The 26,950-nt window shown below is 36.0% G+C and overlaps 3 protein-coding genes and 1 non-coding gene across 6 annotated transcripts; 2 read left to right on the forward strand and 2 right to left on the reverse strand.

The window, feature by feature from the left end:
• Window positions 1-11: 11 nt before the first annotated feature.
• On the reverse strand, window positions 12-12,521 carry LOC149735314 (cocaine esterase-like). 3 transcript variants are annotated; one of them, XM_089878866.1, is made up of 14 exons: window positions 11,889-12,521; window positions 6,001-6,202; window positions 5,510-5,641; window positions 4,845-5,017; window positions 4,517-4,694; window positions 4,243-4,343; window positions 3,700-3,787; window positions 3,482-3,645; window positions 3,054-3,176; window positions 2,276-2,475; window positions 1,608-1,789; window positions 1,321-1,422; window positions 648-759; window positions 12-217 (listed from the first exon to the last, which is right to left on the reverse strand). In XM_089878866.1, the coding sequence occupies exons 3-14, from the start codon at window positions 5,622-5,624 to the stop codon at window positions 127-129; spliced, it is 1,629 nt and encodes a 542-aa protein (XP_089734992.1). In that variant the 5' UTR covers window positions 5,625-5,641; window positions 6,001-6,202; window positions 11,889-12,521; the 3' UTR covers window positions 12-126. The 3 variants fall into 3 exon arrangements, with proteins under 3 accessions (XP_089734992.1, XP_089734991.1, XP_089734990.1); XM_089878865.1 differs by lacking the exon at window positions 11,889-12,521 and adding an exon at window positions 6,496-8,040 and having other exon boundaries at window positions 3,709-3,787; XM_089878864.1 differs by lacking the exon at window positions 11,889-12,521 and adding an exon at window positions 6,496-8,040.
• LOC149735315 (U5 spliceosomal RNA) lies at window positions 1,977-2,090 on the forward strand. Its single transcript, XR_016385130.1, has one exon. It is a non-coding gene; the product is annotated as a U5 spliceosomal RNA (small nuclear RNA).
• On the forward strand, window positions 8,199-17,430 carry LOC149735316 (corticotropin-releasing hormone receptor 2-like). Its single transcript, XM_089878869.1, has 12 exons — window positions 8,199-8,449; window positions 8,584-8,690; window positions 10,357-10,473; window positions 11,478-11,560; window positions 12,567-12,626; window positions 13,089-13,198; window positions 13,740-13,851; window positions 15,329-15,485; window positions 15,574-15,704; window positions 15,803-16,036; window positions 16,175-16,292; window positions 16,961-17,430. The coding sequence occupies exons 1-12, from the start codon at window positions 8,199-8,201 to the stop codon at window positions 17,239-17,241; spliced, it is 1,761 nt and encodes a 586-aa protein (XP_089734995.1). The 3' UTR covers window positions 17,242-17,430.
• Window positions 16,698-26,761, reverse strand: LOC149735317 (chloride channel protein C-like). The gene is made up of 20 exons (XM_089878863.1): window positions 26,452-26,761; window positions 26,001-26,082; window positions 25,547-25,618; window positions 25,050-25,179; window positions 24,916-24,993; window positions 24,293-24,468; window positions 23,731-23,823; window positions 23,064-23,307; window positions 22,519-22,713; window positions 22,167-22,258; window positions 21,966-22,111; window positions 21,725-21,896; window positions 21,010-21,190; window positions 20,531-20,700; window positions 20,078-20,251; window positions 19,805-19,895; window positions 19,632-19,727; window positions 19,024-19,163; window positions 18,113-18,831; window positions 16,698-17,448 (listed from the first exon to the last, which is right to left on the reverse strand). Exons 1-19 carry the CDS (start codon window positions 26,585-26,587, stop codon window positions 18,759-18,761), a joined length of 2,541 nt encoding a protein of 846 aa, XP_089734989.1. The 5' UTR covers window positions 26,588-26,761; the 3' UTR covers window positions 16,698-17,448; window positions 18,113-18,758.
• Window positions 26,762-26,950: the final 189 nt, after the last annotated feature.

Consider the following 26,950-nt stretch of genomic DNA (forward strand, 5'->3'; position numbering starts at 1 on the left):
AATGCGATGCATTTTTTAATTAAACGGACGTTTATTAAATTTAAACTGAATATACAATTTAACCAATCTGCAACATACGCCGTCAACTTGGTAAATTATCATTCGACATATTCGTAAATGGCAGCTTTATAGTTTGTAAGCGGAACATGTTGGGTTGTCGTAACTTCGGTCAATACTGGGCCGCTTGTGTTTCTTGATTTCTTTCTTCAATGCCCTCCTGTTCAAACAAGTACAACGATATTGTTTATATTAGAAAACACGACATTTACTTCTGTTATCCTTTTCTATATATAGTAGGGTGGGGAAAAGTGGGACACTTTTATTACATAATATCCAAATACCTCGTTTTACACAAACAACAACGATCAATGATGGTCGTGAGGATACGGTTTGATAATTTCTTTGAGTGTTTTTTTGTTTACTACCAAATTGGACGAGAAAATATAATGAAAAGGTGTCATTTCTTCCCCCCTTACTCTATTTATTAAAGAACTTTATTTATAACAAGTTTCTTGATACATAACACACAGTATAGGCAGTATACCTATATTCGGTAGCATTATAAATATAATTTCTTAATACTGACACCCGAAGTGTAGGTTTTATTGAAGAAATTGTTTGAAAACTAAAAATAACAATACGCTTACTTGAGTTTGCATAGGCAGCAACATGCTACTAGAAGACTCAGAATGAAAACTCCGGAAATGGAAATAAATACGAACATCAAAATAGCAGCTGCTTCATTGGACAAAGCAATTCCTTAAAATAATAGTAAATATACATCCGCGGTGTTGAAAGGTTGCTAAATATATTAACTCACTATGAGAATTACGAATTGGCAGTCCCCAAAATTAAAAACTCACAAAGCTGTGTGCATGCAGATATGCTCATAAATAACACGAGGTATGAATTAGGAATAAATGTAACCTATTTACTTTCATGGGGCGGGGCAGCGACACTCGTTATACCACGGCTGTCCTGTTTTTCGTGATATAGTAGGGTGGGGAAAGATGGGACACCTTTAGCACATAATATCCAAATATCCTGATCGTGTTTTAAACAATTAACAACGGTCGATGGGAGTCGTGAGTATATAGTATTATAATTCTTTGAATGTTCTTTGTTTACTAATAAATGGGGCGAGAAAATAGAGTTAAAAGATGTCCCGTCTTCCCCCACCCTACTGTATAACATACGGACACCCATGATAGAAATGATAAAAATGTCCGCCGGGCAAAGATAAAAAAAATGGCGGTTATTTACTCATTCAACTATTGAAATATAACCACACAAGTTTGTAAGCTTGTAGGTTAAACCCACCAAAAATTTCAGCAACAGATGCTTCGCATACACACGGACCGGTCGGTTCACCAGGGTCGGTTGTACTTGTATTCGCTGGCAAAGTATCATTACAGGCAAAACCTGTTTAAAAATAAGAATAAGTTCACTTTAGCAGTAACTATTTTTTTTACTACATTTAAACTAATGTGACCATAGTTTATAGTGTTCCCGAAGACAGAAAAGGAAGGTTATTTTATTCTAGTGTATGCCCGCTGTATATATACTGATAAACAGGTAATGGTAAATTGGGAAAAGGAAATTAATACCTAGGGTTTTATAATAATCTCCCCAAAACTCCCAGCTTCGTGACGTCACCTCGTCGTGCGAGATGTAATGCGTCGATAGGTATGGCAAGGAATCTAAAGTTAAACGAGATCGACATTGTTGCTGTTCAGATGTCTTGTATTCGGGCCAAGTTGCTGAGGTATTGTCAGGCCAGTTTGGGTTACTGCAAGTATAAAAACATAAATAGCATTATCGGTTGGATGACTGATATATTGTTTAGTATACAACGTGTAAAGAGAAGATTGGATTCTAGACTCATTGCTGCCACCATTGGAGGGGTTTGAGACAAAATACATTACGGCAATTGGCAATGGGGTATGCAGAGTATGAGTTGTGCGAGAAGTCGTATTCAACTTTGACTTCTCTTCAGCGCATGATTCTTTCGCCCTTTACTAAAAAATTTCGTGGAGGGTTGTAATTCAATGAGTCTTTGACCACTTTTCCACACCTGACTCTTGTCAGGATTATTTACTGTAATCTGGTTACAGAGCTTTGTTGTTGCACAATAGGTAATACAAAAACAGTCGTATTCAAATAAACATATATATTAAAAAAACATTCACTCACAACTCGAAAGTGGGCACGAGGCGAATAAAACAGGACAATCATGTTGTAATTTGGCAGTTAATTATTCACTATAGACACATACCCTGATTTAGCAAAGTTGGTCCAATACTTCATTATATCTTTAGACATCGTATCATATTCGGGAGAAACATTGTATCCAAACAAATATACCAGTTCTTCTGAGATGGGTGCTCCAGAACTTGAAACGATACCTGACGAATCAACCAGCGAAAACCGATATTGAAAGATTGAGGAAACCTCACTTTCCATTCCACCTGAAATCTGTTGAAAATACAATAGTTGTGTATTGTTTGTGACAACTTTTCTAACGTAACATACGGATATTTGGGAAAACATCATAAAACACACTTTCTAAAATTCGTGGTATTAAATTCTAATAAATATAAGTATTAAGCACAACTACTTGTATGAGAGCGAAGGTTTGTATATATATATATATATATACAACCATATTATCGATAATTACAGCATGCTTTCATACGAAATAAAACAGAATACACATTGGAGATACCTAAAATTTTTCGAGTTTCGATAAAAAGCGTTACCTTACGGTATTTATAAGATTCATTCATGCATAGCAGGGTGGGGTAAGATAGAACATATGTTTTTATTTTATTTTTTCGCCTTATTTGATAGTAAACAAAGAATCAATAACAGAATTATATAACCGTTCCCTTACGACTTTAAAATTGCGTTTGCAATTGTTAAAAACACGATTATTGGGAAATGTGGGATGTGGGTGCTAACGGTATCCCAACTTACCCCACAATACTATATATAAGTTTTCTTTTTAAATTTGTAACAATTTGTGACACTTTTTTGTATATACATATCCTTACTTCTTGTGCCCATGTAAAGTAGGTTTGATCTCCAACCACGTTTTCTACGATATTTTTTATCTGGAACTTCTTCATGGTGCTGTTATTATCATCTTGGTATGCGGCGTAATATTTGAAATAATTCTGAAATGAATGAAATATATATTCATGTTATGTGTATTCATAAATTATATTACTTTAGGCACAGAGAAACTATTATTTATATAATTCAACTTTTAAACATGGACGTGACATGTCAGCAGAGGAATCAGAAAACACGATATACCTACAAATATCGTATACGTATAAATGGTAAACGCATATACGTGACAAACATGAACCGTGGGGGTAATATTTGTAACATCAAACACGCATAAACTTTCATCCTATTTGGGTCACAGATATTAGTGACAATGCTGAACCAAACAAACAAATTTGTAAATTCTTACAGAGCTCATACGTGTGATGTCATCATTTGAAATCAACCCATATTGCTGAGGAAAAGCTTCTTGCACTACTGACTCCGTCAATACCATCAACCAATCATCATCGTTAACGTTAACATTGTTTTCCTGGCCTGCTCCGGAATTTGATCCACACATAATATTTACATCTGCAACATGGTTAATGTTTACTTTCCACGGTGCTAAACCTTTATCAAAATTACTTTTTTTACTTGAACTGAAGTTTCCGACCGCCATAATTTCACTTGGAAATTCGTTGATGAAAGAGGAAGAGATACATGGATGCCAATCCTGCAATCACAAGCAATTTATATCACCGGTGTTTTGACATATAACGATAAATTTACAATTTGATCACATTTGTGAGTTTTGATGTGCAACAAATAACACAAAGAGTAACAAGTACAACTGTTCCATGAAAAGGGGTTGTTACATGGATACAAATCAGGTATAGTAGGGTGGGGAAGATGGGACACTTTTTCTTTCAATTTTATCGTAGCATTTGGTAGTACACAAACAAAGAATATTTAGAGAAATATCAAACCGTATCCTCACGACTCCCATAGACGGCTATTGATTGTTTAAAACATGGTAAGGATGTTTAGATATTATGTGCTAAAGGTGTCCCATCTTCCCCCACCCGACTATATGTTAATTAATATGTTTAAAAATGTTTAAGTGTCTATAATTACGATCATGCGACGTCCAATGAATGAACATACAAGGTCACAATGTGGCCGACTTACCGAGACAACTTGAGATGAATTGATTAGGTTTTGTACCGAGATATTTTGCAAATTCACAGAAAGGTTTTCATCCGCTGACACTCCAGCGGACTTCAAAAACACTGTTAAGGAATTTAGACATGTTTATATTCATCGTCTTATAAAGGCTTAGATTTGATGATTGTTAACACTTTTGTAAATAAAATAAAAGTAGCATAACAAAGATGCCTTTGTGTAATCATAGCAGATAATTGATATTAGTAACCACCGTTCAATCATTACCACCTCGGCTTACATTCAAATGCGTCATTTGCTTGTTGACGTGACCACAGACTGTCGTCGTACGCAGCGCTTTGAATAATCACATTCGAAAATAATACTTCGTTCTTTGGATAGAGGGCATGCATGTGAACCGAGGAGCCACCGGCCTCTTCACCAAATATAGTAATTTTAGCTGGATCGCCGCCGAAAGCCTGTAAAAAAATACAACTCTTAGGTAAGCCTATTAAGGACCACAAACACAGATATAAGTTTTTAAATAAAATTTGTAATACCTTTCAGGACTTTTTATTGACTATTTACTGACTTGTGCGTATGTACATAAAATTAACCTATATAATTACCTCAATATTGTTCTTGACCCATCTAAAAGCTTCAACTTGGTCCAGCAGTCCATAGTTTCCATTGATGCCATTCTCCTCACCACATAGAAAACCCAACACTCCTAATCGGTAGTTGAACGTTACGACAACTACGTTATTGTCGCCCGCCAACTTTGCTCCTTTGTAAACCTTACCTGAAAATACACAAAAGAGCACAGCTCTAATGATTTCAATATGAAGAATGTGTGTAAATCCACACTGTAAAACTCCGGGTTCGTATGTTTTAAACTGGCCAACCCCATTTTCGCTTAAATATATTCTTTTTTTAATTTTTTTTTAATAAACGTTAATTGCATGATAATGTAGTGTAAAGAGTATATTAAGGTGAGGGAGAAATGGAAACCTTTAGCACCTAATATCTAAATATCCTGATCATGTTTTAAAGTTTAAACAATCAACAACGGTATATACGGGAGTCGTGAGGGTACGTTTTAGGATTCTTTAAATTTTCTGTGTTCTTACTACCAAATGGGAACTGTGGCAAAAGTAAAATATGTTTTACATCGCTTTATTAGAGCAATATTTCATTTAAGACATAAAAACATAATTATGTAGTATAGAGGTAATGTCTATTTTTTTATTTGATATTAAAATTGTTGTTTTGCAATAATAGCAATTGAAAGTACCGGTTCCGCTTTGAAAGTTTCCTCCGTGAACGAATATCATCACTGGTAAAAGGTTGTCGATGTCCCCTGCTCGCCATGGGGTGTATATGTTCAAGAACAAGCAGTCCTCGCTCATGTCAGAGTACACAAGAACTAAAGAAAAAAAATATAAGCATTTATTGGGAGTTAAAGTCACCATGGTCGCAGTCAAGCATTGGACAACGCAAAACACAAAAATCATAGCTTTGTTGTCAAAAATATTTTGTGTCTTCCGTGCCAGCGACGATGCGCAACACAACAAACCTAATAAAATAGGATCAAGTCTGCATCTGTTAACAATTGTACAGTGGCGTCCACACAGCTGTGTAATCGCAGCTTTGTATTTTATATATTTTCCGCAAAAACAATAGCCCATCCCGAAGTCGGCCCATCCTATACTTTACTCGATATTTAAACGCAACTTATATGAAAGCCAGTAAAAAATGATGGCATTATTATATGAAACACCATACCTTCGTCCGTTGTTTTTTGATCTTTAATTCTTTGTTGAGTTGTGGGGCTTGCTTGATAACAAGATGAACCATATTGATAAAAGTATTTTGTAGAATTCCATGGCAACGATGGAACTGGGGGTTCGAACCTGTTTGGGCCGATCGGTGGTTCTGCATACGGAATGCCAAGGAACTCGGTGACGGGCCGACCATAACTGCTTAACTGGGATAAAATAAACGCGTCAATCGTAAAATTACCACCGAGTGTTTAATAAACTGTCGTAAAAGCTGTATACGTTATAATCTAACAAGCTATTTGTTAGGACAAGGTAATATGTACCATATTACATCCTTCAGTTTATAACGTTAATACAATAACGGTAAAATTGTTAGGCAGAAGAAAATACGATAAATTTTATCAAACTACAGCAAGTTCTCGGTAACTTTCACAACTTATGTCCATTCAAAACAATATATAAGATTAACCGCAATTAAAGGCTGATCTATAATTGTTACCTGTCCTTGTGCCAAACCAAGTGTCGTGTTGGCAAGAAGTTGGCACTCGACCAACTTATACTGAAAGATGAAAAGCAACGCGATACAAATCCACCGCATTTTCTCGTCGTTTATATTCGAAATGCGACAGTTAAATTCGACTGCTTACGCCACGCCCGTAACTTACCTACTGAATAGTACGACATAGATCCAGGAACATTAAGCTTATGGAAGATGTAATGACATCATTTTACGCTGATGTTTCTTACTCAACGTAAGGTCGGTGAACTCGTATATCTATAAAGAAAATCCTTGTGCGTAACTAACACGGTAGGAGAGCATGTATTCAAACGTGTTCGAACATCTTGGTAAATAAACCCACCGGTTACCTAAAATGATAACCTATGACAGCCTCACATTATGTTTCATATCAAGCTGTTCCCTAAACGACAAACGTTGCTATAAGCTACTTAAAAGCAAACGCATATAGATAGATTTCTTTCATAAAATAAACCCTGAATTTAATATGTAGTTATTTTATCCCAGCGGTTTTTTTAACTTTCCATCACAGTTTTACGAAACGTATTTTCCTGTCTAATGAAAAAGCAATTAGCATAATAAATAATATAGTAGGGGGGAGATGGGACACATTTCACACATAATAACCAAATATCCTGATCGTGTTTTAAACAATTACCAGCGGTCTATACTCTATAAAAGCCGTGAGGATAAAGTTTTAGAAAAAAAATCGTTGAATGTTTGTTTACTACCAAATTGGAGAAGAAATAGATTAAAAAGATGTCCCATCTTCCCCCACCCTACTATAACTATAACTATAATTAATGGATAGACCGTGTTGGTCTTCTCTGAATAATAAACATATAGATAAACTATTAAACTAATTGTTTTTTACATATATAATGAACCATATGAGCGAACCATGTTTTTAATGGCGTCTTGTTTTTAAATTTCCCTATACTCACCGTCACCCAGTACATCATAACATATATTGTGTATTTAGTGCTGCTCGAAATGGGAAGCCTCAGCCGTCATCTAAGACAGTTATAAACAACCGCAAAGATAAAAAAGCAACCGACATTTTCGCCACCATTTTAATCTTTCTTTTAGGCCTGACGCCATGTGGTGTTAGGTTTAACCGATAATAAAACTGAACTGCGTTTCTTACTCTGCTATTAAACATTCCGCAGCGTATTATGAGATAGTGTGGTTCGTAGAAGGTTTAACTGACAGTTTCAAGTGCGCATTGGGTAATTGATAAAAATTTGTAAACAAAATGTTATAACAGTCGAGATGAAAAGGCAACAAATATGTTGATCCCTATGCGCGTTTCCTATTACTCGAAATCTCGACATATTTCGTAAACCATTTTAACCTTCTTCGTTTTTTCACGGTGTAATTGACGCGCCAGTGCTTTGTGTTTGCTCGAACTTTTGGGGTTCGTTCTTGTAGGGATTGATTCCGTGGTCACGATAAACTACGGCGGAGATATGAGGATGGCAGGTCAAGATATAGAGATACAAAGTGCGTTGTGGGTAATTGAAGAAATGTGATGAAAATTAAAAGCGTTGTATTAGAAGGATTAAGCTTGCGGCACAAGGCATACGCGTTCGTGTTATTGCTACGTGAGGACATACATGTTTTACTGCTGTTTTTTGCAGATATAAGAACTAAAACTGGCCTAGATAACGTTTTCAGTCAAGTAAATGTGTAAAATGCGTTTTGGAATATGTACGCTGTTTTGTCAATATTGGTTCATATTGCGTGTCAGCGGGGGACCAATAGTAAATACAGATGCATCCTGGACGGAGAACAATACCGGACCAGACATGGAAACAACTACAATAGTTACAGACATACAAACAACTACTATAACTCAGACACGGGATACTACTTCGTTAACATCTTCGATTAAAATTGGAAACACAACAATCGACGTGTCTTGTAATGTCGTGAAGTAAGTTGGTTTTAATAGTCAATTTCTAAATCTAAGCTAAAAAGTTCAGCCCAACGCGTCGACTATGCCCGATTATAAAAATGAGTAATTTACGAATTTGTTAACAAATTGTTCATACTTTTTTGTTGTTTCAGAAATCATTTGGAAAAAGTCGCTGACAAATTACTTGCACTAGAAAATGAATTACCGAGGCATATCGCGTGTCAGATATTCCGTGACTGTCGTCTCGAAGACCAACCAGGTAGAAAATTGCAATTATCTCCGTTAGCTTGCCTATAAATACTTGCGGCGGTAATTTCTGTTGCGATCAGTGTACCGAGCTCTTTAAGCGAAAACAAATAATGCTAGTTGCCCTATCATTCAACGGAAACATTGGTATTCTCTAATGACAACCGCAACCATAATGGACGTGTTTGTATTAGGCCTTAAGGCCATATATTATTTTCAATATATGGGCTAGCCAGTGTTGGTTAGGGGGCGTTCTAATGAATGATTTTGGCCACGCGCCGAAACCATCTTGATGCCTTCCCCTGATACGTTCGAGCAATTTCGTAAAAGGTCGCCCACTTTGGTTATTACGCGAACGAGATTGCGAGTCGATTAACAGCAAACCCTTCGCATCTATACGCGTATAAAGAAACTTACTCTACAATTGAAAAGTTGTTGTTTAACCAGCCAATGAAGTGCTCCGACCACAAGAAAAGCGGTTTTACGTTTGGTGGGTTTTAATTTCAGAACATTTGGTTAGCTGTCTTTCGTGTGGCTTTGCGATAAGTCAAGCGCTTTTAATGACGTCACACCCAAGACTGTCGAATTTAAACTTAAGTCTTCTGGATTTTTAAAGCAAACAAACATAACATTATTGCTAAGATATTTCGAGTTCGCAACCAGTTCAGGTTTGCGGTTCCCTTTTCCTTTAATACATGTCACTGTGATGACAACAGCACGCTCGTGTCGAAGTTTTCTCGGTAAATTTCAATCACCGGTTACCCTGTTTTCTCAAATGTCTGTCATCGCATTTCTAGTCATAGGTTATCACCGACCGCAGATGTTATAAGTGGCGCTATTATTATAGGAGGTATATGCTTACTTCAGCCAGCTGGAAAAACACAAAAGTATCTTAATGTTGAATGCTATACATAGCGATCTGCTGGCAACAGCATTGGTGCGGACATTAATTGTCTGCTCGGTTTAATCTGATTTCCGTGCATGTTGTGTAAACGAATTTCGCATTAACGTCAATCATGTTATGTCGGGTAAACAACCTTACGTTATTGGTGTCATAAAAGAGCCATGCCCATCGTATATTGGTTTCACCCTGTCGCAATATCAAGAAGATATCATAAAATAGCTAATGCCGCAGGCCGAGATAAATATGATAAACGGTCCACGATAAATTGCTTCTGTTGAAAAGGTGCATGATGAACGTAGATAAAAGCCCAGTAAATATTACGAATTTCCCCTACCAGGAAGTAAATGTACATTGAAATAAACTGCTGACTATACGGCAACACATTACTTTTGAACTTTTTGACCTTAGATTGCAGGATGGATAAAAACGACATTGTAACTTCGGTAATTATGATTAGCTTCTTCCCCTCAGATTAGAACCACAGCGAATTACGTATTTATTTGCGTGTTTATCAATTTACCTATACTTCCCTCAATGCGGTATCGTATTCCAAACACTAAAAAAAAAGAACACGCATCTTTTTATTCGACGGCTCGTCCACCAGAGCGGGAATTTTGTTCCATTTTCTATGTTTAAGAAGAACAAAGATGTAATATTAAATTTCCACAATATATACATTGTGGTGTTTTATGGCCCCGTTAAACTTAAACGTATTTCTTGTGTGGTTATCGTTACTGTGAAAAATGATCACAGCTATTCACATGGATATATACAGCAGGGGGGATTTGCCAAGCTACTGTGGACAGCATGGGTGTCTGCTTCACGCAAACGAAACCGGGTCGAGTGGCTTACAGCGGCTGCCCTACGATTTTAAACGGGATCAATTACATAGGTAAGTAAATGTTAAGTCTTTGGTTTATGAGTTAAGTTGTGTGTTATTTTTGTAATATCTATTCTGTCAAGTCAACTCTACCGTGAATTGGTTACCCGCTAAGTTCATGAAGCGCAAACGGTTTTCCAGTTACCATGGATTCTATTTTTAAAATCTACGTCACCGATCATACAGCTATGCTTGCCTTTTGGTTTCATTAAAATCTCATTACCCGGGAGAAAGTCTCGATTGGTTTAGCGATTTTTTTAAGCCGGAACGAGGCCATTTCTTGATATCGTGAGTGCATGGGAATGCATGAGGATATTTCCTGCAATTTACCGCACAGGTTAAAACTTTGTTTTGTCATTTGCTGTCGTCGTGGAACCATGGTTACAGCACTTGTGTACGTAGGCTGAAACCAATAGCGTGGAAAATAATGACGTCCAATCAAGTTACTAAGATACGTATAGGTTTCTCTTTAAATAATTAATACGAAAGTATATAGAACAGTTTGGGAGAGTGTTACTTTATCAGTATGTGTCGAACTGCATGGGAAAGTTACGTTGACATTTGTTCGAGTAAATGTAGCGTGTAGGCTTCTAACATCACCATTAGCATTCATGGGCATAACGTCGTTACAAGTTTCAAAGTCAAAACAAACTCGTAAGCGTATTATGTAATAAGAACTGCTTTGACACGGTTTGAAACATCTTTAAAACCTGACAAATGCTCTTACAGTTAAGATATAAATTATGTATGTATTAAATAAACTTTACCCACTATAAAATAAACTGGTAAATAACCTTACAGTTAAGAATATTGAAACTGATAAGTGCTATAAGTGAAATTATATCAACTGAATTATTCAAGCATTAGGCGCTTAACAATAATAGCTAAGTGTGACGTCACAGAGTACAATACAAACTGGCCTTATGGAAACCGCAGGAATTTTATACTTGGCCTGAATAGCTTGGTTTACACGGGTGAAATGTTGCGTGACCAAATAAATTGAATATTTGCTGCAGGTAATTCAAGCAAGGAGTGTTACATGAATGGAACTTGGGCGATAAAATCGAACTACGACAGTTGTATTCATAGATTAAGTCAGGTGGGTACCTTTAAACATCATCTGTCTGTGAACCTTTTGCAAGTTATACCGTAAAACCAGTCGCATATATAGATCACAGTTCAATCATGCGCCCTCTGCCTTGCCAAGACCTAAAACGGTTGTCTGTTATACACGTACACACACATGTCAGATGTCACTATACACAAACACATGTTATAACTTGGTTATGTGCATGTTATGTAAATAACTTATATACTTCAAGAACCGAGTTTTTTTTGCAAAATTATGCAAGGTCTACAATAGCAGTAATAAAGTTAATCGGGAATGAAAATGCACACAATAAAAAACACATATATGTTAAACTTACACATTAACTTTTGTACGTCAATCTTTCACAAGAAATGCATCATCGGTGCGACCAAAAGTTAGTAGAGAACGGTGTTGCGACTAAACAGGGTAACAGTGAAAAAAGTACCAACTGCTTTTACCAACAGACGCGTTTAATTGGTATCAGAAAACTAAAAAAGCGCCGGGCACGCGGCGAACACGACATAGGCACAACAGTCGGGAATAATTAATAGTGATTAACACCCATATGTAGGTCAACAGTGATAACAACAATTTGATAATTTAAATACATTTAACGAATGAACGATAATAACACGACTAAACCAAAAAATTAAATACACATTAATAATACACGGATTTTGATAAACAAAGGGACATGGTGAATACACAAACGCGTCTACGTTTCAGAACACAAAGAAATAAAACACACAAACCAATTTTTAAATTGTTGTCAATTAATAAAGGTATAGTAGGGTGGGGAAAGATGGGACACCTTTTCATTCTATTTTCTCGTCGCATTTGGCAAAACAAAGAATTATAAAATCGTGTTCTCACGACTTCCATAGGCCGTTAAATGATAATTGTTTAAAACACGATTAGAATATCTGGATATTGTGTGCTAAAGGTGTCCGTATTCTACCACCCTACTATATTACTTTCTTTTGGGAGATATTAAAACTTAGTTTATAATCTGCAGCATCAAAACCTAAGCTTTTGTACATACCATCAAGCATCATCATCAGGTTGGAGTTACGAGGTAAGTCTGCAGTGATCGCATTCACACAACTCGAATTAATCAAATGGGGAGCATATATAATACCTAAAAGTTCGTGAAAATTAAATACGGCCGCCATTTTATTCAACAAGGCCGTATACAGAGGTCCAATAATCTTTTTGACTGTTTTAGTGAAGTTAAACATATTTTGTTGTACGCTTACACAATTTATTTGAAATGGAAAGTTTCGAAAACTGGATCATACCCACACTTCTACTTCGTTATTAATGTAAAGACTAATATTTAAGGTGCAACGCATAAAGCGGGATTACACAGCATTAACCTAAGTATATCGTGTAAAGCAGTCGTTCCCAAATAGGGACAATCTTATAAAATGATAAGGACCAAACATAAACCCTCCCGGAATTCTATATACGTCTGTCAAGTACGTTTACAAAATATAAATTATTAAATCTAAATCATTTTACTTGCGTTTATTTTCAGAAGGAAATTTGTAAATATCACTTCGTTTCTTGGACTGTGTTGACAATCGTTGGAAGAAGTATTTCTTTGTTTGCTCTCTGCATTGCTTTTGCCTCCTTTTGCATACTACGGTAAATACCAAACGGATTTTATTGTGTTGTTTTAACTCGACGGGAAATTTTGTGGTGTAGCGAGTGTACCATGCTATAATTGTTTGTGCAATAATATAAGAGGGGCCATGGCACTTGGAAGAGTTATGAGACATATAAAACTTAATTTTGAAACGGCCGAGGTATATTTGCATAAATACATAGTAGGATGGGGAAATACGGGACACCTTTAGCAGATAATATCCAAATATCCTGATCGTGTTTTAAACAGTTAACAACGGTCTATGAGAAAATAGAATGAAAAAGGTGGCTCATCTCACCCTACTACATTATACCTACTAGCATCGGCAACAGTATAAATTTTTTGGTCCGTTGTAGCCCAGCGGGTAAGGTGCTTCCTTTTAACTGGAAGAATCAAAACTTACCGCTGCTACCATTGTAGGCGTGTGTGTCCTTGGGCAAGACACTTTAACTTGTGGGCATATATGTGTATGGTGATAACTAATGTGTTCAAGCACCAACACAGGTACTTTTGCAAGGTAACTTTACTTTGTTTCTACAGACGCCGAAATTTAAAGATGATAATTCATTGGAACTTTGTCATGTCTTTAATCATTAGAAACGTCACGTGGTTTCTACTTTTCGGGGTTGGATTTTCAGGCAATGTAAATATGGTAAGAACGTGTCTATGTTGATGCGGGGCTTCATAATAGTTTTCATAGTTTCAAAGGGGGGACTGAAGTAACTGTTTTAATTAAGTCTGCAAATAGTCTTTATTAAGATTTTGTAAAAAATATAAAATTGTCATTGATTTTACACTCCGTGACGTCAGTGGCGCTTTTTGTTTTGAGTGAGCGCTTGTGGCAGCAAAGAACAAGCATATATAATGGACAAGAACGATACGACGCGTAGGTCGACAACTATATACAGTAGATATACGGTCATACTGTTTTTGACGATTGCGTTTTATAAAAAGAATCAGAATTAAATAGTATATATAATCTGCTAGACTACTTTGGTGCACATGCGTTTGGTAACGGCTTACTTTTTGAAAGTGTGGTTTCTCTTAAAATGCCTGAGTGCGACAACGCGAGCTTATTATAAAGGGTTATGTAAAATTTACTTTTGGTTTTATCAGTGACATTTTTTGCACCGTAGTTACCCCGAAGAAAGTTTTATAAATAGTAGAGTGAGTATACGCGTGGTACGCCACTTAGTTTTGTAATAATATATACGTCAATCGGCCATTGCTACGCTCAACTTTAAACAGTCACCAACCATTTTATAATATTTATCTACAGTTTCAACAAAAGCAAATTAGTTCCTTTAAAAGTCCTTTAAAAGTCGGAATCGACTCTCATGAAGTCATTTAAATGCCACATAAATATAGTTCGAGATCTTTAACGTGATTTATAGGAGTAGTGGGGTTTTCTTTTCTGCCGTGAAATTTAGATGTTAAAATCATCGTTTGTTTAAACCGATCTCTTCCGCCAGCAATCGATGAGTAAATATAACGAGAAAACAATTTACAACAAATATATAGTAACTTGGTGTAAAAATGTCAAACACAACAATGGGGTCCTTTAAATATACGACAGCACATCATGAGAAAGATGCGAAACTTAAACCTTGATTCCCCTTAACCTTCAATCAAATTCCCATCTGTGGGTTTTTGTGTTTTATGATTTTAAAGATGTTCCCAAGCTGACATTTCACGTGTTCAATATGCTATCTTCGATTTTTGGTAAATAATGACAAGATTATTTCAAGACAAAATCACGCCAGATAGATCGATAGAGTATCTTTTAAAACATCAGCTGCAATTGGTGATTGTGTCATTACATTACAATTGCCGTTGTCAAACAAGAGAGTTGCAATAAGTAATGTATTCGTATTTTATTTGCACACCACAATGTTTGTTTGAGATACGGCATGACCTTGACTTAGTTCATCTGCAAAGTGTCTTTCATTATGCAAAAATCCTCTCTAAATTCGTGTTAGTACTTGTCAATTTTACCCATAACACAGCAATTAAAGCTGTTGATTTTAAGTGTGCGGCTTAATTGACGTTGTCGAGACACTTGTTTGCATTAGTCTTCTAAGTTGGCAATATAACATCAAACAACTTTGTTAATTACATGTTGCTTTCAGGTCGGGTGTCGAGTTTTTGCAATCCTGTTCAACTATGCTTTGATCGTCACATTCAGTTGGATGATGGTTGAGGGAATTATGATCCATAGGAAGTTGGAAAGCCCGTTCATGTCGATGGCCGATAGCTTCTGGGGTCGGTGTGTCTTGTTGGGATGGGGTAATATACTCTACTAAATTTATTAAGATATTAAAATTCAGACCGTTAGGCTTTTGAATATCAAAAAAACGTTTGAATAAATTTTTAGGTGTTCCAATTCCCATTATGATGTTTTGGGCAATCTTGAAGGCGAAATTTGAAAACAAAGACTGTTGGTTAAACCACTCTCCCAAACAAGTTGATTACATTTATCTGGTGCCCATTGGCATTGTGTTACTGGTAAGAGACTGTATCATTCTTTAATCAGACCTAATTAAATGGACTTTAACATTTTTTTCTCTTGGATGTCAGAATCAAACGTTGGGTTTTACGTGCAGATAAATGGCTTCATATTTTGCAACTTCGTATGTATCTTGGCAAAGTGTCGTGGGCGCAAAGCAGCTTACAAACATAGAAACGAAGCATCAACAATACGATCAGTCTCTAAGGCTTTCGTGTTTTACTTCTCTCTTCTGGGATTGACGTACTTAATATTCATGGTGAATCCGAGTAACAGTTCAACCGGAGAAATTATTTTCATTTATACAAATGTGATTCTGGAGTCTTTTCAGGTAAATATTTTAATACAAATTGTAACAACCCCTCTACTATTATACATAAAAAGATGGCATGTTAGAAACCAATCACCAGTACATTATGTACACTTAATAATTGCTTATCTTAAAGATATAAACTCTATCGCTATATAGGGCTTCTTCATCTGCCTCTTCCATTGCTTCTGCAACACGCATATGAGGGAAGCTGTGTTGAGGAGGGTTCAGACACTTAGAGCGCATGGTAACTTCCCATGCTTTGGCATTGGCATAGGTAAAAGAAAGTAAACTTATATCTTTATTACTGTATATAGAATTATGGGTAAAAATCAAAATTTATAATGATTTTTAAGGGAGGCCAAGAATTAAGACTATCAAACCTTTATTAAAGGACAACACAAAATATATAATAAAACGCACGAGGAGTTATTTAGCGATTCGCAAACAGACGGGGTAAAGTGGAACACTTAAACTTCACTAATAGTATTCTGCAACTTGTAGTTAACCTACCGAAATGGTTGTGCTATTGTTTTCTTGCCATGCGTTATATATAAACGATGTTGATGTTTTTTTGTTTTTTTAACCCTAATTGAAGCCCTACCCTGTCCAGCTTCCTCATGTTCGTATCTCAGTTTTTCAAAACAAAAACTAGTTTTATGAGACAGGATCAAACTGAATGAAATATTTAAGCCTTTTTTTTATTAAACAACGATACTGGATTGATAATTTGTACGTATAGTAGAGTGGAGGGAGATGGGACACTTTTTATTCTAGTTTCTTGTCCCATTTAGTCATAAACCCCACCTTACTCATTGTACTAAGTTATTTAAATGAATGGTTGACATTTATTTGTTCTTGCGTGAATAATGGTAACAGAATCAACATCGAGCGTCATAAAGTGTTTCCATTTCGAACTTTTTTTAAATATTCTTATTACATTAGGAGACCGATCTCTATCGCGGCGAACTTTGTCGCTACGCTTGAGTGGTCAAAACTCAAGCATGAATATGGATAGTGACGAAATGAGACATCCATTTAAACCGACTGAAGAAGAAAAAGGAAAAACTAAAAATTTCCTTACAGAGGTGTTAACTAGAACTCAAAGAAATGAGAAGATCCAAACAAGTCAAAATACTTTGCAAAGAGCAAATTCCGAATTGCAGGAAACAACATCATTTATCTGCAGTGCGACTGCCAATTCCAAAATCAAACTGCAGCATTGAGTTCACATTTCATTTTATTTATTTAATTAACTGCATCAAAAGTTCACATGCGTTCAATAAAGCTGTTTTACCTTTTTTTTACAAAGTTGGTGGAGGATCATACCTGTTCTGCATATACTATCTTGGGTGCTTGGAACAAAAGAAAAGCATTTCCTTCGTATATAGTAGGGTGGGGGGAGATGGGACACCTTTTCGTTTAGTTTTCTTCTTTCATTCGGTAGTAAACAAAGAACATTCAATGAATTATAAAACCGTATCCTCACGACTCCCACAGACCATTGTTAAATGTTTAAAACACGATCAGGCTATTTGGATATTATGTATTTAAGGTGTCCCATCTTCCCCCACCCCACTATATATGTTGAATTCGGTTATCCTGACTATTCCTACAATACCGAACAACAAAAACCAATGAGACATCGGTGAAATCTCTATTAATGTTCTTAAGTTAGGCGGTAAAATATACTGATTAAATATTATGCAATGAACCAGCATTTGATGATGTACGAAGCAACTCGTGCGCAATCAAAAGCAATAACAGTTATTATACATGTGATTGCAAAAGAAAGAGCGCGAGGCATTTGTAAAGCATGCAGCTCTCTAGCTGGAATTTACACCAGATACAAAATTACCATTAAGGTAGGATGAAATTTACATAAAAATCAGTTTTAAAGTATTATATACTTCTTTTATTTTTTTTCTTTATTAGGGGGATTCTGGGGACTCTTAGACATTCTGGGGACTCTTTGCATAACGCAATGAAAAATTTATTCGATGAAAACTATAAACTAAATTTAGCCAAATACATTACCATTATCACTTACTGTTCAGGTATTTAATGGTAGTCAATCATATAAGTTAGTGGGCTTACCTCAGAGATATATTTGCTACCGACTGTTTAACACCAGCGAATGTAAGTTGTATGTCGTCACAGCCCTGTATTCAGTTTATTACAAAACATGAATGTCTGAATGCAACACTTTGTCAAATCTTTTATAGCAACACCACCGAAAAACAATTTTTATCGAATATAGCATATTGATTTTTGTCGAAATGGTTGCAGAAAACGACAATGCACATAAGACGGTACAAGCAGGTGCATTAAAACAGGTGAAATACGTCACACGAATAAGTCGCGTGATAAATCTATATGTTTAACAATGTGGCACGGTCATCACGTAGCAGGTGCTGTTTTAAATTTGTGTTTATATTGATCAGTAAGCGGCTTAAATTTCTAAATAATAATGGAAAAGGTGCAGAGTGCAGATTCGCCATCTGAAAACCTCGAGTTCCACACAAGTAAATTAGGTCGGGCCACTAAGCTGAAGAATAGATATACGAAGTGCTTGTATAACGTTTTCTTTTTATTTAAATTTACTTGCAAAAATACATGACTTTATTGAATAAAATAAATGGACTACACAAGCTATAAAACAGGTTAATGAGTTTCAACCACATGAAAACCATATCAGGTTCGGAATTTGACAAAAACGAATAAATGAAATTCTGATGTGTCATCAGACATCGCTGCTGTTCTCGGTTAACTTTGTATGAAGAGTTTCTTCTAATTTGAATCCCATTAAATCTTTCCTGCGTTTAATATGTTGAACTTAGGTGGATGCCTAAACACATTGCATAACTAGTCACGAACTCGTACTTATATACGAAGTTTTAATAAACAAATCAGTACAATTGTTGTTTTTTTTTCAACCGTTTTGATTTATTGAACACTATAACCATCGCCAGTACCATTCGAGGCGAAAATAAACAGAATTTTCATACCTTGTTATTATTCCTACCACGTGATTATGATCATCTACAACCGGTAGGTGTCGCAAGCCAAGGGTACGGAATATGATGTAAGTACGGTGGAGGGAAAATGTTTCGGGTAAACTTACACAAGATTGATTGTAGTAAGGACTCTGAGACAAAGTTTGCAAAAATTAGGTAGAAATAAGATAGTTTTAATTGGGTTAAAGTTAGTAAGGTCACTACAGCTGGATCCGTGTTTAGTATGTAGTACAGTGGGGTAAGATGGGACGCTTTATCACCTAAAAAATATTCAATAATTCTGACCGAGTTTTTAACAATTAACAACGGTATATAGTAGTCGTGAGGATTCAATTTTAAAATTCTTTGAATGTTCTTTGTTTACTACCAAATAGGACAAGAAAATAGATTGAAAAGGTGTCCCATCTTCCCTTGGGACACCTTTACCACATATTATATCCACATATCCTAATCTTTTAAACAATTAACAGCGGTCCACAATTAACAGCAAATATTCGGTTTTATAATTCTTTGAATGTTTTCCATTTACTACAAAATGGGTCGAAAAAATAGAATTAAAAGGTGTCCCATCTTTTCCCACCCTACTATATAACCTTTACCAAGTCAAGGTATTGTTCACGCTCTGTTTCATGTTTAAATATATTTTCGATTCTCTTATAAGTTTCTTTACTGCGAAGAAGTCGATCAACGTGAATCTGTAATATATCATAGTTACATACATCGTTGAAAGATTTTTATAATCGGCAATATATGACTATAAAAGTTAGCCCACCGTTTGATAATGAAGGGCCTGTCCTGCGGTTGAACCATCAGGACTGTCGACGAAAATTTCATTGTGTTGCAACAACATACATAACTCCAGTCTATGTACAATAAAACACGTAAAGGCTCGGTGCGTTAGTTTCATAAAAAAAATCGGTCCTCGGTTATAAAATAGTGGCAATTGTGTGCTATATACCATTTGTGACGCACTTCATGCCCAATCAATCTTCATGCCCAATCAAGTGTGATGTATTTTTAAAAGAAACAAACATAGTTTATTAACCTGGTAATTAAACCACATAGCACAGGTCCTTGAGAGGTATCTTTAATTACAGGAAATCCTCCATGCGTTGTTGATAGGAGCAATTTACAAAGGCGACCAACTTTTTCAACCGGGTGAACTACAACAGTGTTTTTGGTCATTGCGTCACCGGCACAGTAAAGTTCTAAATTCAGTCTGGGAATAACACAAGTATGATCATGAAGTAATTAAAATTCTATGGTTCACGCAATATAAAGATATGGAACTTCAGAATCAATATTGAGACATAGGCATGTGTTAATTTATTGTAGCTCTTGGTCTAAAATATGGGCACCTGTTCGCAGTCTGCGTAAAAGGATTAAATCACAGCGTGCGCTAGAAAACATTAACGCTGTATTTTGTCTCGGTAATAAAAAGAGCCAAAGAAAGCAGGCAGTACACGATTACATAATTGCAATTTTCACAAAAACTCACAATTTTTTCTCTTTACTATACACCACAGGTTCGGAGTCAAGAAACGGAATGCATTTGAATTCCAGGAGTGAGTGATATAGTGGATGTGTGAAATAATCTCCCACCCATTTGGATATCATTATAGTTGACATCATTGGGAGCAGAAAACTGATGTCATTTGTTATTTCCACCTAAATGCATGTTGAAAAAAAGACTATCGTAGTGTGGGGTAAGATGGAATCTTGTTAGCACCCAAATCCCATATTACGTAAACGTGCTTTTAACAATTATGAACTTTGCCTTTAGATAAAATAAAAACATTAGACATTTTTTTATTTCTACTGAAGGTTAAAAAATGCTGGGTAGGATGATATACTGTTACCAAACGAAAACAACATTACGAAAACGGTGTTTCTAGTTAGGTTCCCGCAATATTGACAACGCTTCCCTATAAAAACTTTCTATTCTATGTGGGGGTAAGTGTAAATGTATATTCTCACCATGATAACAGTTAACGACATAGTAAGTCTAGATACTCCTCCGAAAAATGAAGCAGCCCCTATCAAGGCCATGGCTCCTGGATCCATCCAAGCGTAATATGGATCCGTCTCGGGTGGGTGGATACCAAACCACGTGACCATAAGTTGACCAACAATGCGACCATATAAGGCCCCGATAAAACTAAGTAACAAATATGAGAGATAGTTCAGCACTGTACGTATAAATACCTAAAATAAAAATCTTGGAACTATTTGAGCCCCATGTTCTCAAATGAACAAGATGGAATAATATTTAAAAACATATGGAAATTGTATTTGTTAAACGTGCATATGCACAAAATCATTAAGATAAATGTGCAGGGACGTCACAAACCCACAATGGATATATACAAAAAGAATTAGCTAAAATGTCCAAAATTTGATTCCTTTTAAAGCTTGGCTTATTGGTCGTTCAACATACATATTATAAAGTGGGGTAGGGGAAGACGGGACAGTAGGGTGGGGGAGGACAGGAATAATATCAAAATATCCTGATTGTGTTTTAAAAATAACAACGGTCTATAGGAGTAGAAAGGATGTGGTTTTTTTAGTTCTTTGAATGTTCTTTGTTTACTACCAAATGTGACGAGAAAATAGAACAAAAAGGCATCCCATCTTCCCCATCCTACTATATATGTACATGCATTATGAACTCTTGGTCTACAATTTCACTCACAGCATTGGAACGACCAATCCGCTGGATATTGATGTTCCCGCTGCCCAACATGCAAGCACATAATAAATCACAAGGACCGTAATTAAGACGCCGACCTGGAACTGGCGGTGTGTGCCGTTGGAAAACAGGTGCTTAATCGCCTGCTCACCAGTGACGAAAAGTAAGGTGGCAGCTGCAAATATACAACAAGGCAGGTGTTGAAGTAATGAGGTTCAAAATATTGAAATAGGCTTCTGCATACCTTCATTGTAGCTTTGATTATTTAAAGTCTTATTGCCATCAATGAACGACAGACCCACAGGACAAACGTATCGTTCCACGTCAGGTTCAGTACGTGGTGCACGGTAATCTTCCATCGCAACAGTGAGACACTGTGGGCCGTCGTGGCTACACAGCAGTAATCGTATACAAATTATACACACAATAAAAAATTCACTATTACCTTGGGTCTTTTTGAATTGCTTCAATATTGCATTCATATTTGGTGCAAGTAAATCCGACAGGCAGTAAAACAGAAACAGTGGCTGTTAAAATCTGCAAATATTTAAATTGAGATGTTAACATTAGATTAATCAAGCTTGGTGTATCTACTATCCCACTAAAAACCATCCAGTTCTTAACACAGAATACAGAGGCACTATCATAGTGTACCCATTTTAGACATAGATACATTTAACTTTATTAACAGTAATAACCACGGCCTACCAGAGATATATCGCTGGTAGGCCGTGCAGTAGCTTAAGAAAAAAATTATACAAACTTATTATATGAGTTATTTATGTAATATTTCTTACCATTATGATGCAGGGTTCGAGAAATCGAACCACTTTCTGATTTTGCTGGGATTTTATTTTACTAAGCAATCTTCGTCGTAATCGAGCGATCTTTACGTTTAAAAAAGTAAACAGAGCACCCAGTATCCCACCAATGCAACCAAGTATAGCAGATGGGATAAAAGCCAAGATGTTTGTCGCAAGGTCGGTATCTACCTTTATGAATGAAATGTTGAGGTATTTTAAATTTCCTCAAATTTAGAACTAAAGAGTTTAGAAAGCAGTGGTCCAGAATAACTAATGCTTCAATGTTTGGCAACAACGTGTACGAGTGTCAACTACAAACGTTAGAATTGAGAGATTAGCACGCTCAGAAAGACGGTAAAATAACCATGTAGTCACTTCAGCATGTTTTGCAAGCGCAACAAAACACATTTCAGTTATATGTTGTGAAAATGTATAAAGTTGTAGGCCTACTGCTAAAATAAAATTACATGTCTGTCCACAGTTCATAACAATACTGCTTGAGCTATTTTACAAGATAAATAAATGTTTGACATCATTACTTGAAACATTATGTTTGTTTCTGTTGCGAAAAGTCCGAAGCTTCCTGTGTAGGTAAAGCCGTTGAACGCTGAGTTGAAAAGGTCGGTTGTAAACGTTGATATCATGCAGCAAAAAAACGTCTGCCATGATAACTTCATGTTCCAGAAAGATGAAACTTCTTCCATGGAGAACAAGAGGCCACCTACCGGTGCACCGAAAGCGGAAGACACACCGGCAGCGGCGCCAGCGGATATGAAGTTTCGTCTGTTGAAAAATTGAATTAATTCATTTAATACATTTGTCTATTACATAGTAGGATTGGGGAAGATGGGATGCATTTTCATTCGGGTTTCTCGTCGTATTTGGTGGTAAAAAAAGAACATTCAAAAAATTATAATAAAAACCGTATCCTAACGGCTCCCATAGACCGTTAAAACACGATCGGGACATTTATATATTATGTGCTAAAGGTGTCCCGTCTTTCTCGACCCTACTATATCCATATATAGTACTGTATTATCATAGTATACTGAAGAGATTATATACCATGGTTTAGTTACTACACTGTATAGTCCTTTATTGGTGGTAATAAACCAATACGAATCCGATATGAAAAACTAAACTGTCTAAGTAACCAAATGCACAAAAGCAAAGAAATAAAAGTTTGATTGCAGAGTAGTGACACACCTGTCTTCAGAATTTCGAAATCTTTGAAAATAAGTTGGCCGAATTCCGAAAGAGTCTGATTTAAATTGGCTTAGTCCAGCACCGATAAGTCCTCTGTTGAATTATATTTGGTTGATATAACAAAAAAATCCATAACAAAAAAATTCCGAGTAAAATATATTATAATTTGTATTATTTCTGATTTCTAATAGATTTCAATTTCAACAAGCTAAAACGCAACATACAGGCGTCTTATGCCTCATTTTAGGCCTTCGTCATACAACCACGACCCTTTGAACCAAGTCCACCTCTATAGCAATTGTAAACTTTTTCTATACGGCTAAGATATATCAACGCATCATAATACAAGTATAGTAGGGTGGGGAATAATGAGACGCTTTTTACTCTGCTTTCTCGTACAGTTTGGTGGCAAACAAAGAACATTCAAAGTATTATAAAACCGTATCCTCACAACTCCCATAGGCGGTTGTTAATTGTTTAAAACACGATAAAGATACTTGGATGATGTCTGCTAAAGGTGTCTCATCTTTCCCCAACCTATTATACCAACGTTAGATATTACCCGAGGTGAATCATTGGTCCTTCAGGCCCCACCGGCATACCAGAACCAACAGCAAACACGCAAGATATAAACTTCACCACCATGGTTCTAATGTTAAAGATATGCCGGATGATTGTCCCGTTTAAAAATCCAATCAACTCCGGGATTCCTGACCCACCAGCCGAGGGTCGCAGCCACTGTATTGAAGTGCACGAGTAAATGTAGCGTAAGAAAACAACATAGAGTATATTATCCAGCCGGGTTTCATTTTTTATCATCAAGATAAAGTATGAGTCGTACGCTGCTAATACTACCCAAGTTACAAAGCATATATAGTAACCGCGAGGTTATGGTTATATAATTTTGTAAATATTCTTTGTTTACTACTTAATAGGTCCAAAAAAGAGAATAAAAACATATCTCATCTTATACTTTACGCCCTAGGCTATAGAATACATGCTGATACCCAACTACAAGATATTGTCCTTTTAGGAAAATATACGCAAATACTTCTACTCTGTTTACTATCATTCGCGTTTTATCCATGATAAGGATTACCTTACTATCGTCGCTACTGGTATTTTTACCTAAACATTCCTATCCTTAAAATAAACAGTAAGTTTGGATGTAGTATACCAACTTACCACAACTATAGCAGCAGCAGGAATGAGAAATATAAGACTGTAACCCACAGCGAACACCCAAGCGATTGCCAAACTATCCTGCAATCATATAAATTACAACACAATTGTTTAGCAGCTTATGTATTGCAACTAACTTGAAGATACTGGGTTGCATAGAACCACTTTGTGTCAGATATAAGATCGATCAGCTGGTGAAGAAGAAATCCGACGATTCCAACTGAGAATCCTATTAGACCCATCATAACCCATCTATCCCAGTCAAGTCTGTAACGTATAGTAGGGTGGGGGAAGATGGGACAACTTTGCATTTTAATTTCTCGTCCTATTTGGTAGTAACCAAACAACATTCAAAAAATTCTAAAAACTGTATCCACGCTAGTTCCGAAAACCGTTGTTAATTGTTTAAAACACGATCAGGATATTTGTTTTTTTTACGCTAAAGGTGTCCCATCTCCCCCCACCCTATTATATATATGAGTTAATATAAAGCATAATTGCTAATAATGTTTGAGTGATAAGAAATACTTTCTATGCTTGATATAAGAAGTGCGATATTTCGATGCATACATCAATTGTTGTTACAGAGTGAGCACAATTTGCAAATTTGTAAGAGTGATGTAAAAGAGTTTACCTTCTCGGTTGTTCTCGTACCCAGTTTTTGTAGGAAGTACTCCAAGGAGGTAAGTAATCCAAACTGTCATATCTGGAAATAACAATTAGGTTAGTACCGTTTGGGACGATTTAACATTTGATAGTTTATTTTAATATAGTGAAAGTTGTTAGTTGCTGGTGCATAAGTTGTCCTTTACAGGAGCATTTTTAATGGATGACTGCGTGTCGATCAGTTATTATATAGTAGGGTGGGGAAATATGGGACACCTTTAGCACATAATATCCAAATGTCCTGATCGTGTTTTAAACAATTAACAGCGGTCTGTGGGAGTCGTGAAGATACGGTTTAATAATTCGTTGAATGTTCTTTGTTTACCACCAAATAGGACGAGAAAATAGAATGAATAGGTGTCCCATCTTCCCCCACTCTACTGTATAGATTTATTAAATGAATATAAATGTAAACAAACTACTTTTGCAATTCTTCTCTTTCTTTGTTTGTATATTTGTGATTTACGAAAGCGCTTTCGTATTCCCTTCCTTTCGAAAAAAATCCTGAAAATAAATAAATCGCATGTAAACATATGTGTTGTGCAATTTTATGTATAGCTTTAAATCAAATGTAACGGCATAAATGACGTATATGGTACTTTGGGGTAAAGATGAAAAGTCGTTGGCATCTAAATCACATAGTTCCATAATCATGTATTAAACAATTAATAAAGTTATTTTCGAATCGCGGAGCTACGTTATTTAATTCGGTAAATTTTCTGTGTTTATGGGAAAGGATGTCCCATCTTACCCCGCTTTACAACGTATCCTGTATTTCAGGGAGGTGCTGTTTACATAAAACTCATTCGTATTTTTGCGAGTTCATAAGTTTGCTCTATATATAAAACTAAAAAACTATAATAACGTGTATACCCGAGTTTTCGGTGTCCGCCAGGTGACTGTCGTCTGTGGTATCATAGTCATAGCAGTGAAACGATAGTTTCGGTAAATCTTCGGCAACTATTCCGTTTTCTGTCTCTCTACCGCTCACATCGCCTTCTTCGTTCATACCTTAGATGTATTTTTTGATTGTTTTGTATTCTGTTTTTACATGCAAACGTTCTATGACTGACGCTTATTGATGGTGCATGCAACCGCTTAACAAGCGACGACAAGTAGTTAATGATTACCAGAAAATGTCCGGTCACAAAATGGTACGCGATGTTTAATAATTCTCTCACTTCAAGCGACGGAGCTCGGGGAAGTTTATTTTAAAATATATTTTTTTCGGTCTTAATGGTATTTAAAGATAAATAACGTTCAATTTCACTAGTATTAAATAAAAAGGTATCGTTTAAAGTTTAAACCCTATACGATTCTATATACCGTCGACCTTTTCGCGATTCGCAAACGAACAGTCGTATGATTTGGA

Source organism: Ciona robusta, chromosome 5 (genome assembly GCF_009617815.1).
Source record: "Ciona robusta chromosome 5, ASM961781v2".
NCBI lineage: Eukaryota > Metazoa > Chordata > Ascidiacea > Phlebobranchia > Cionidae > Ciona > Ciona robusta.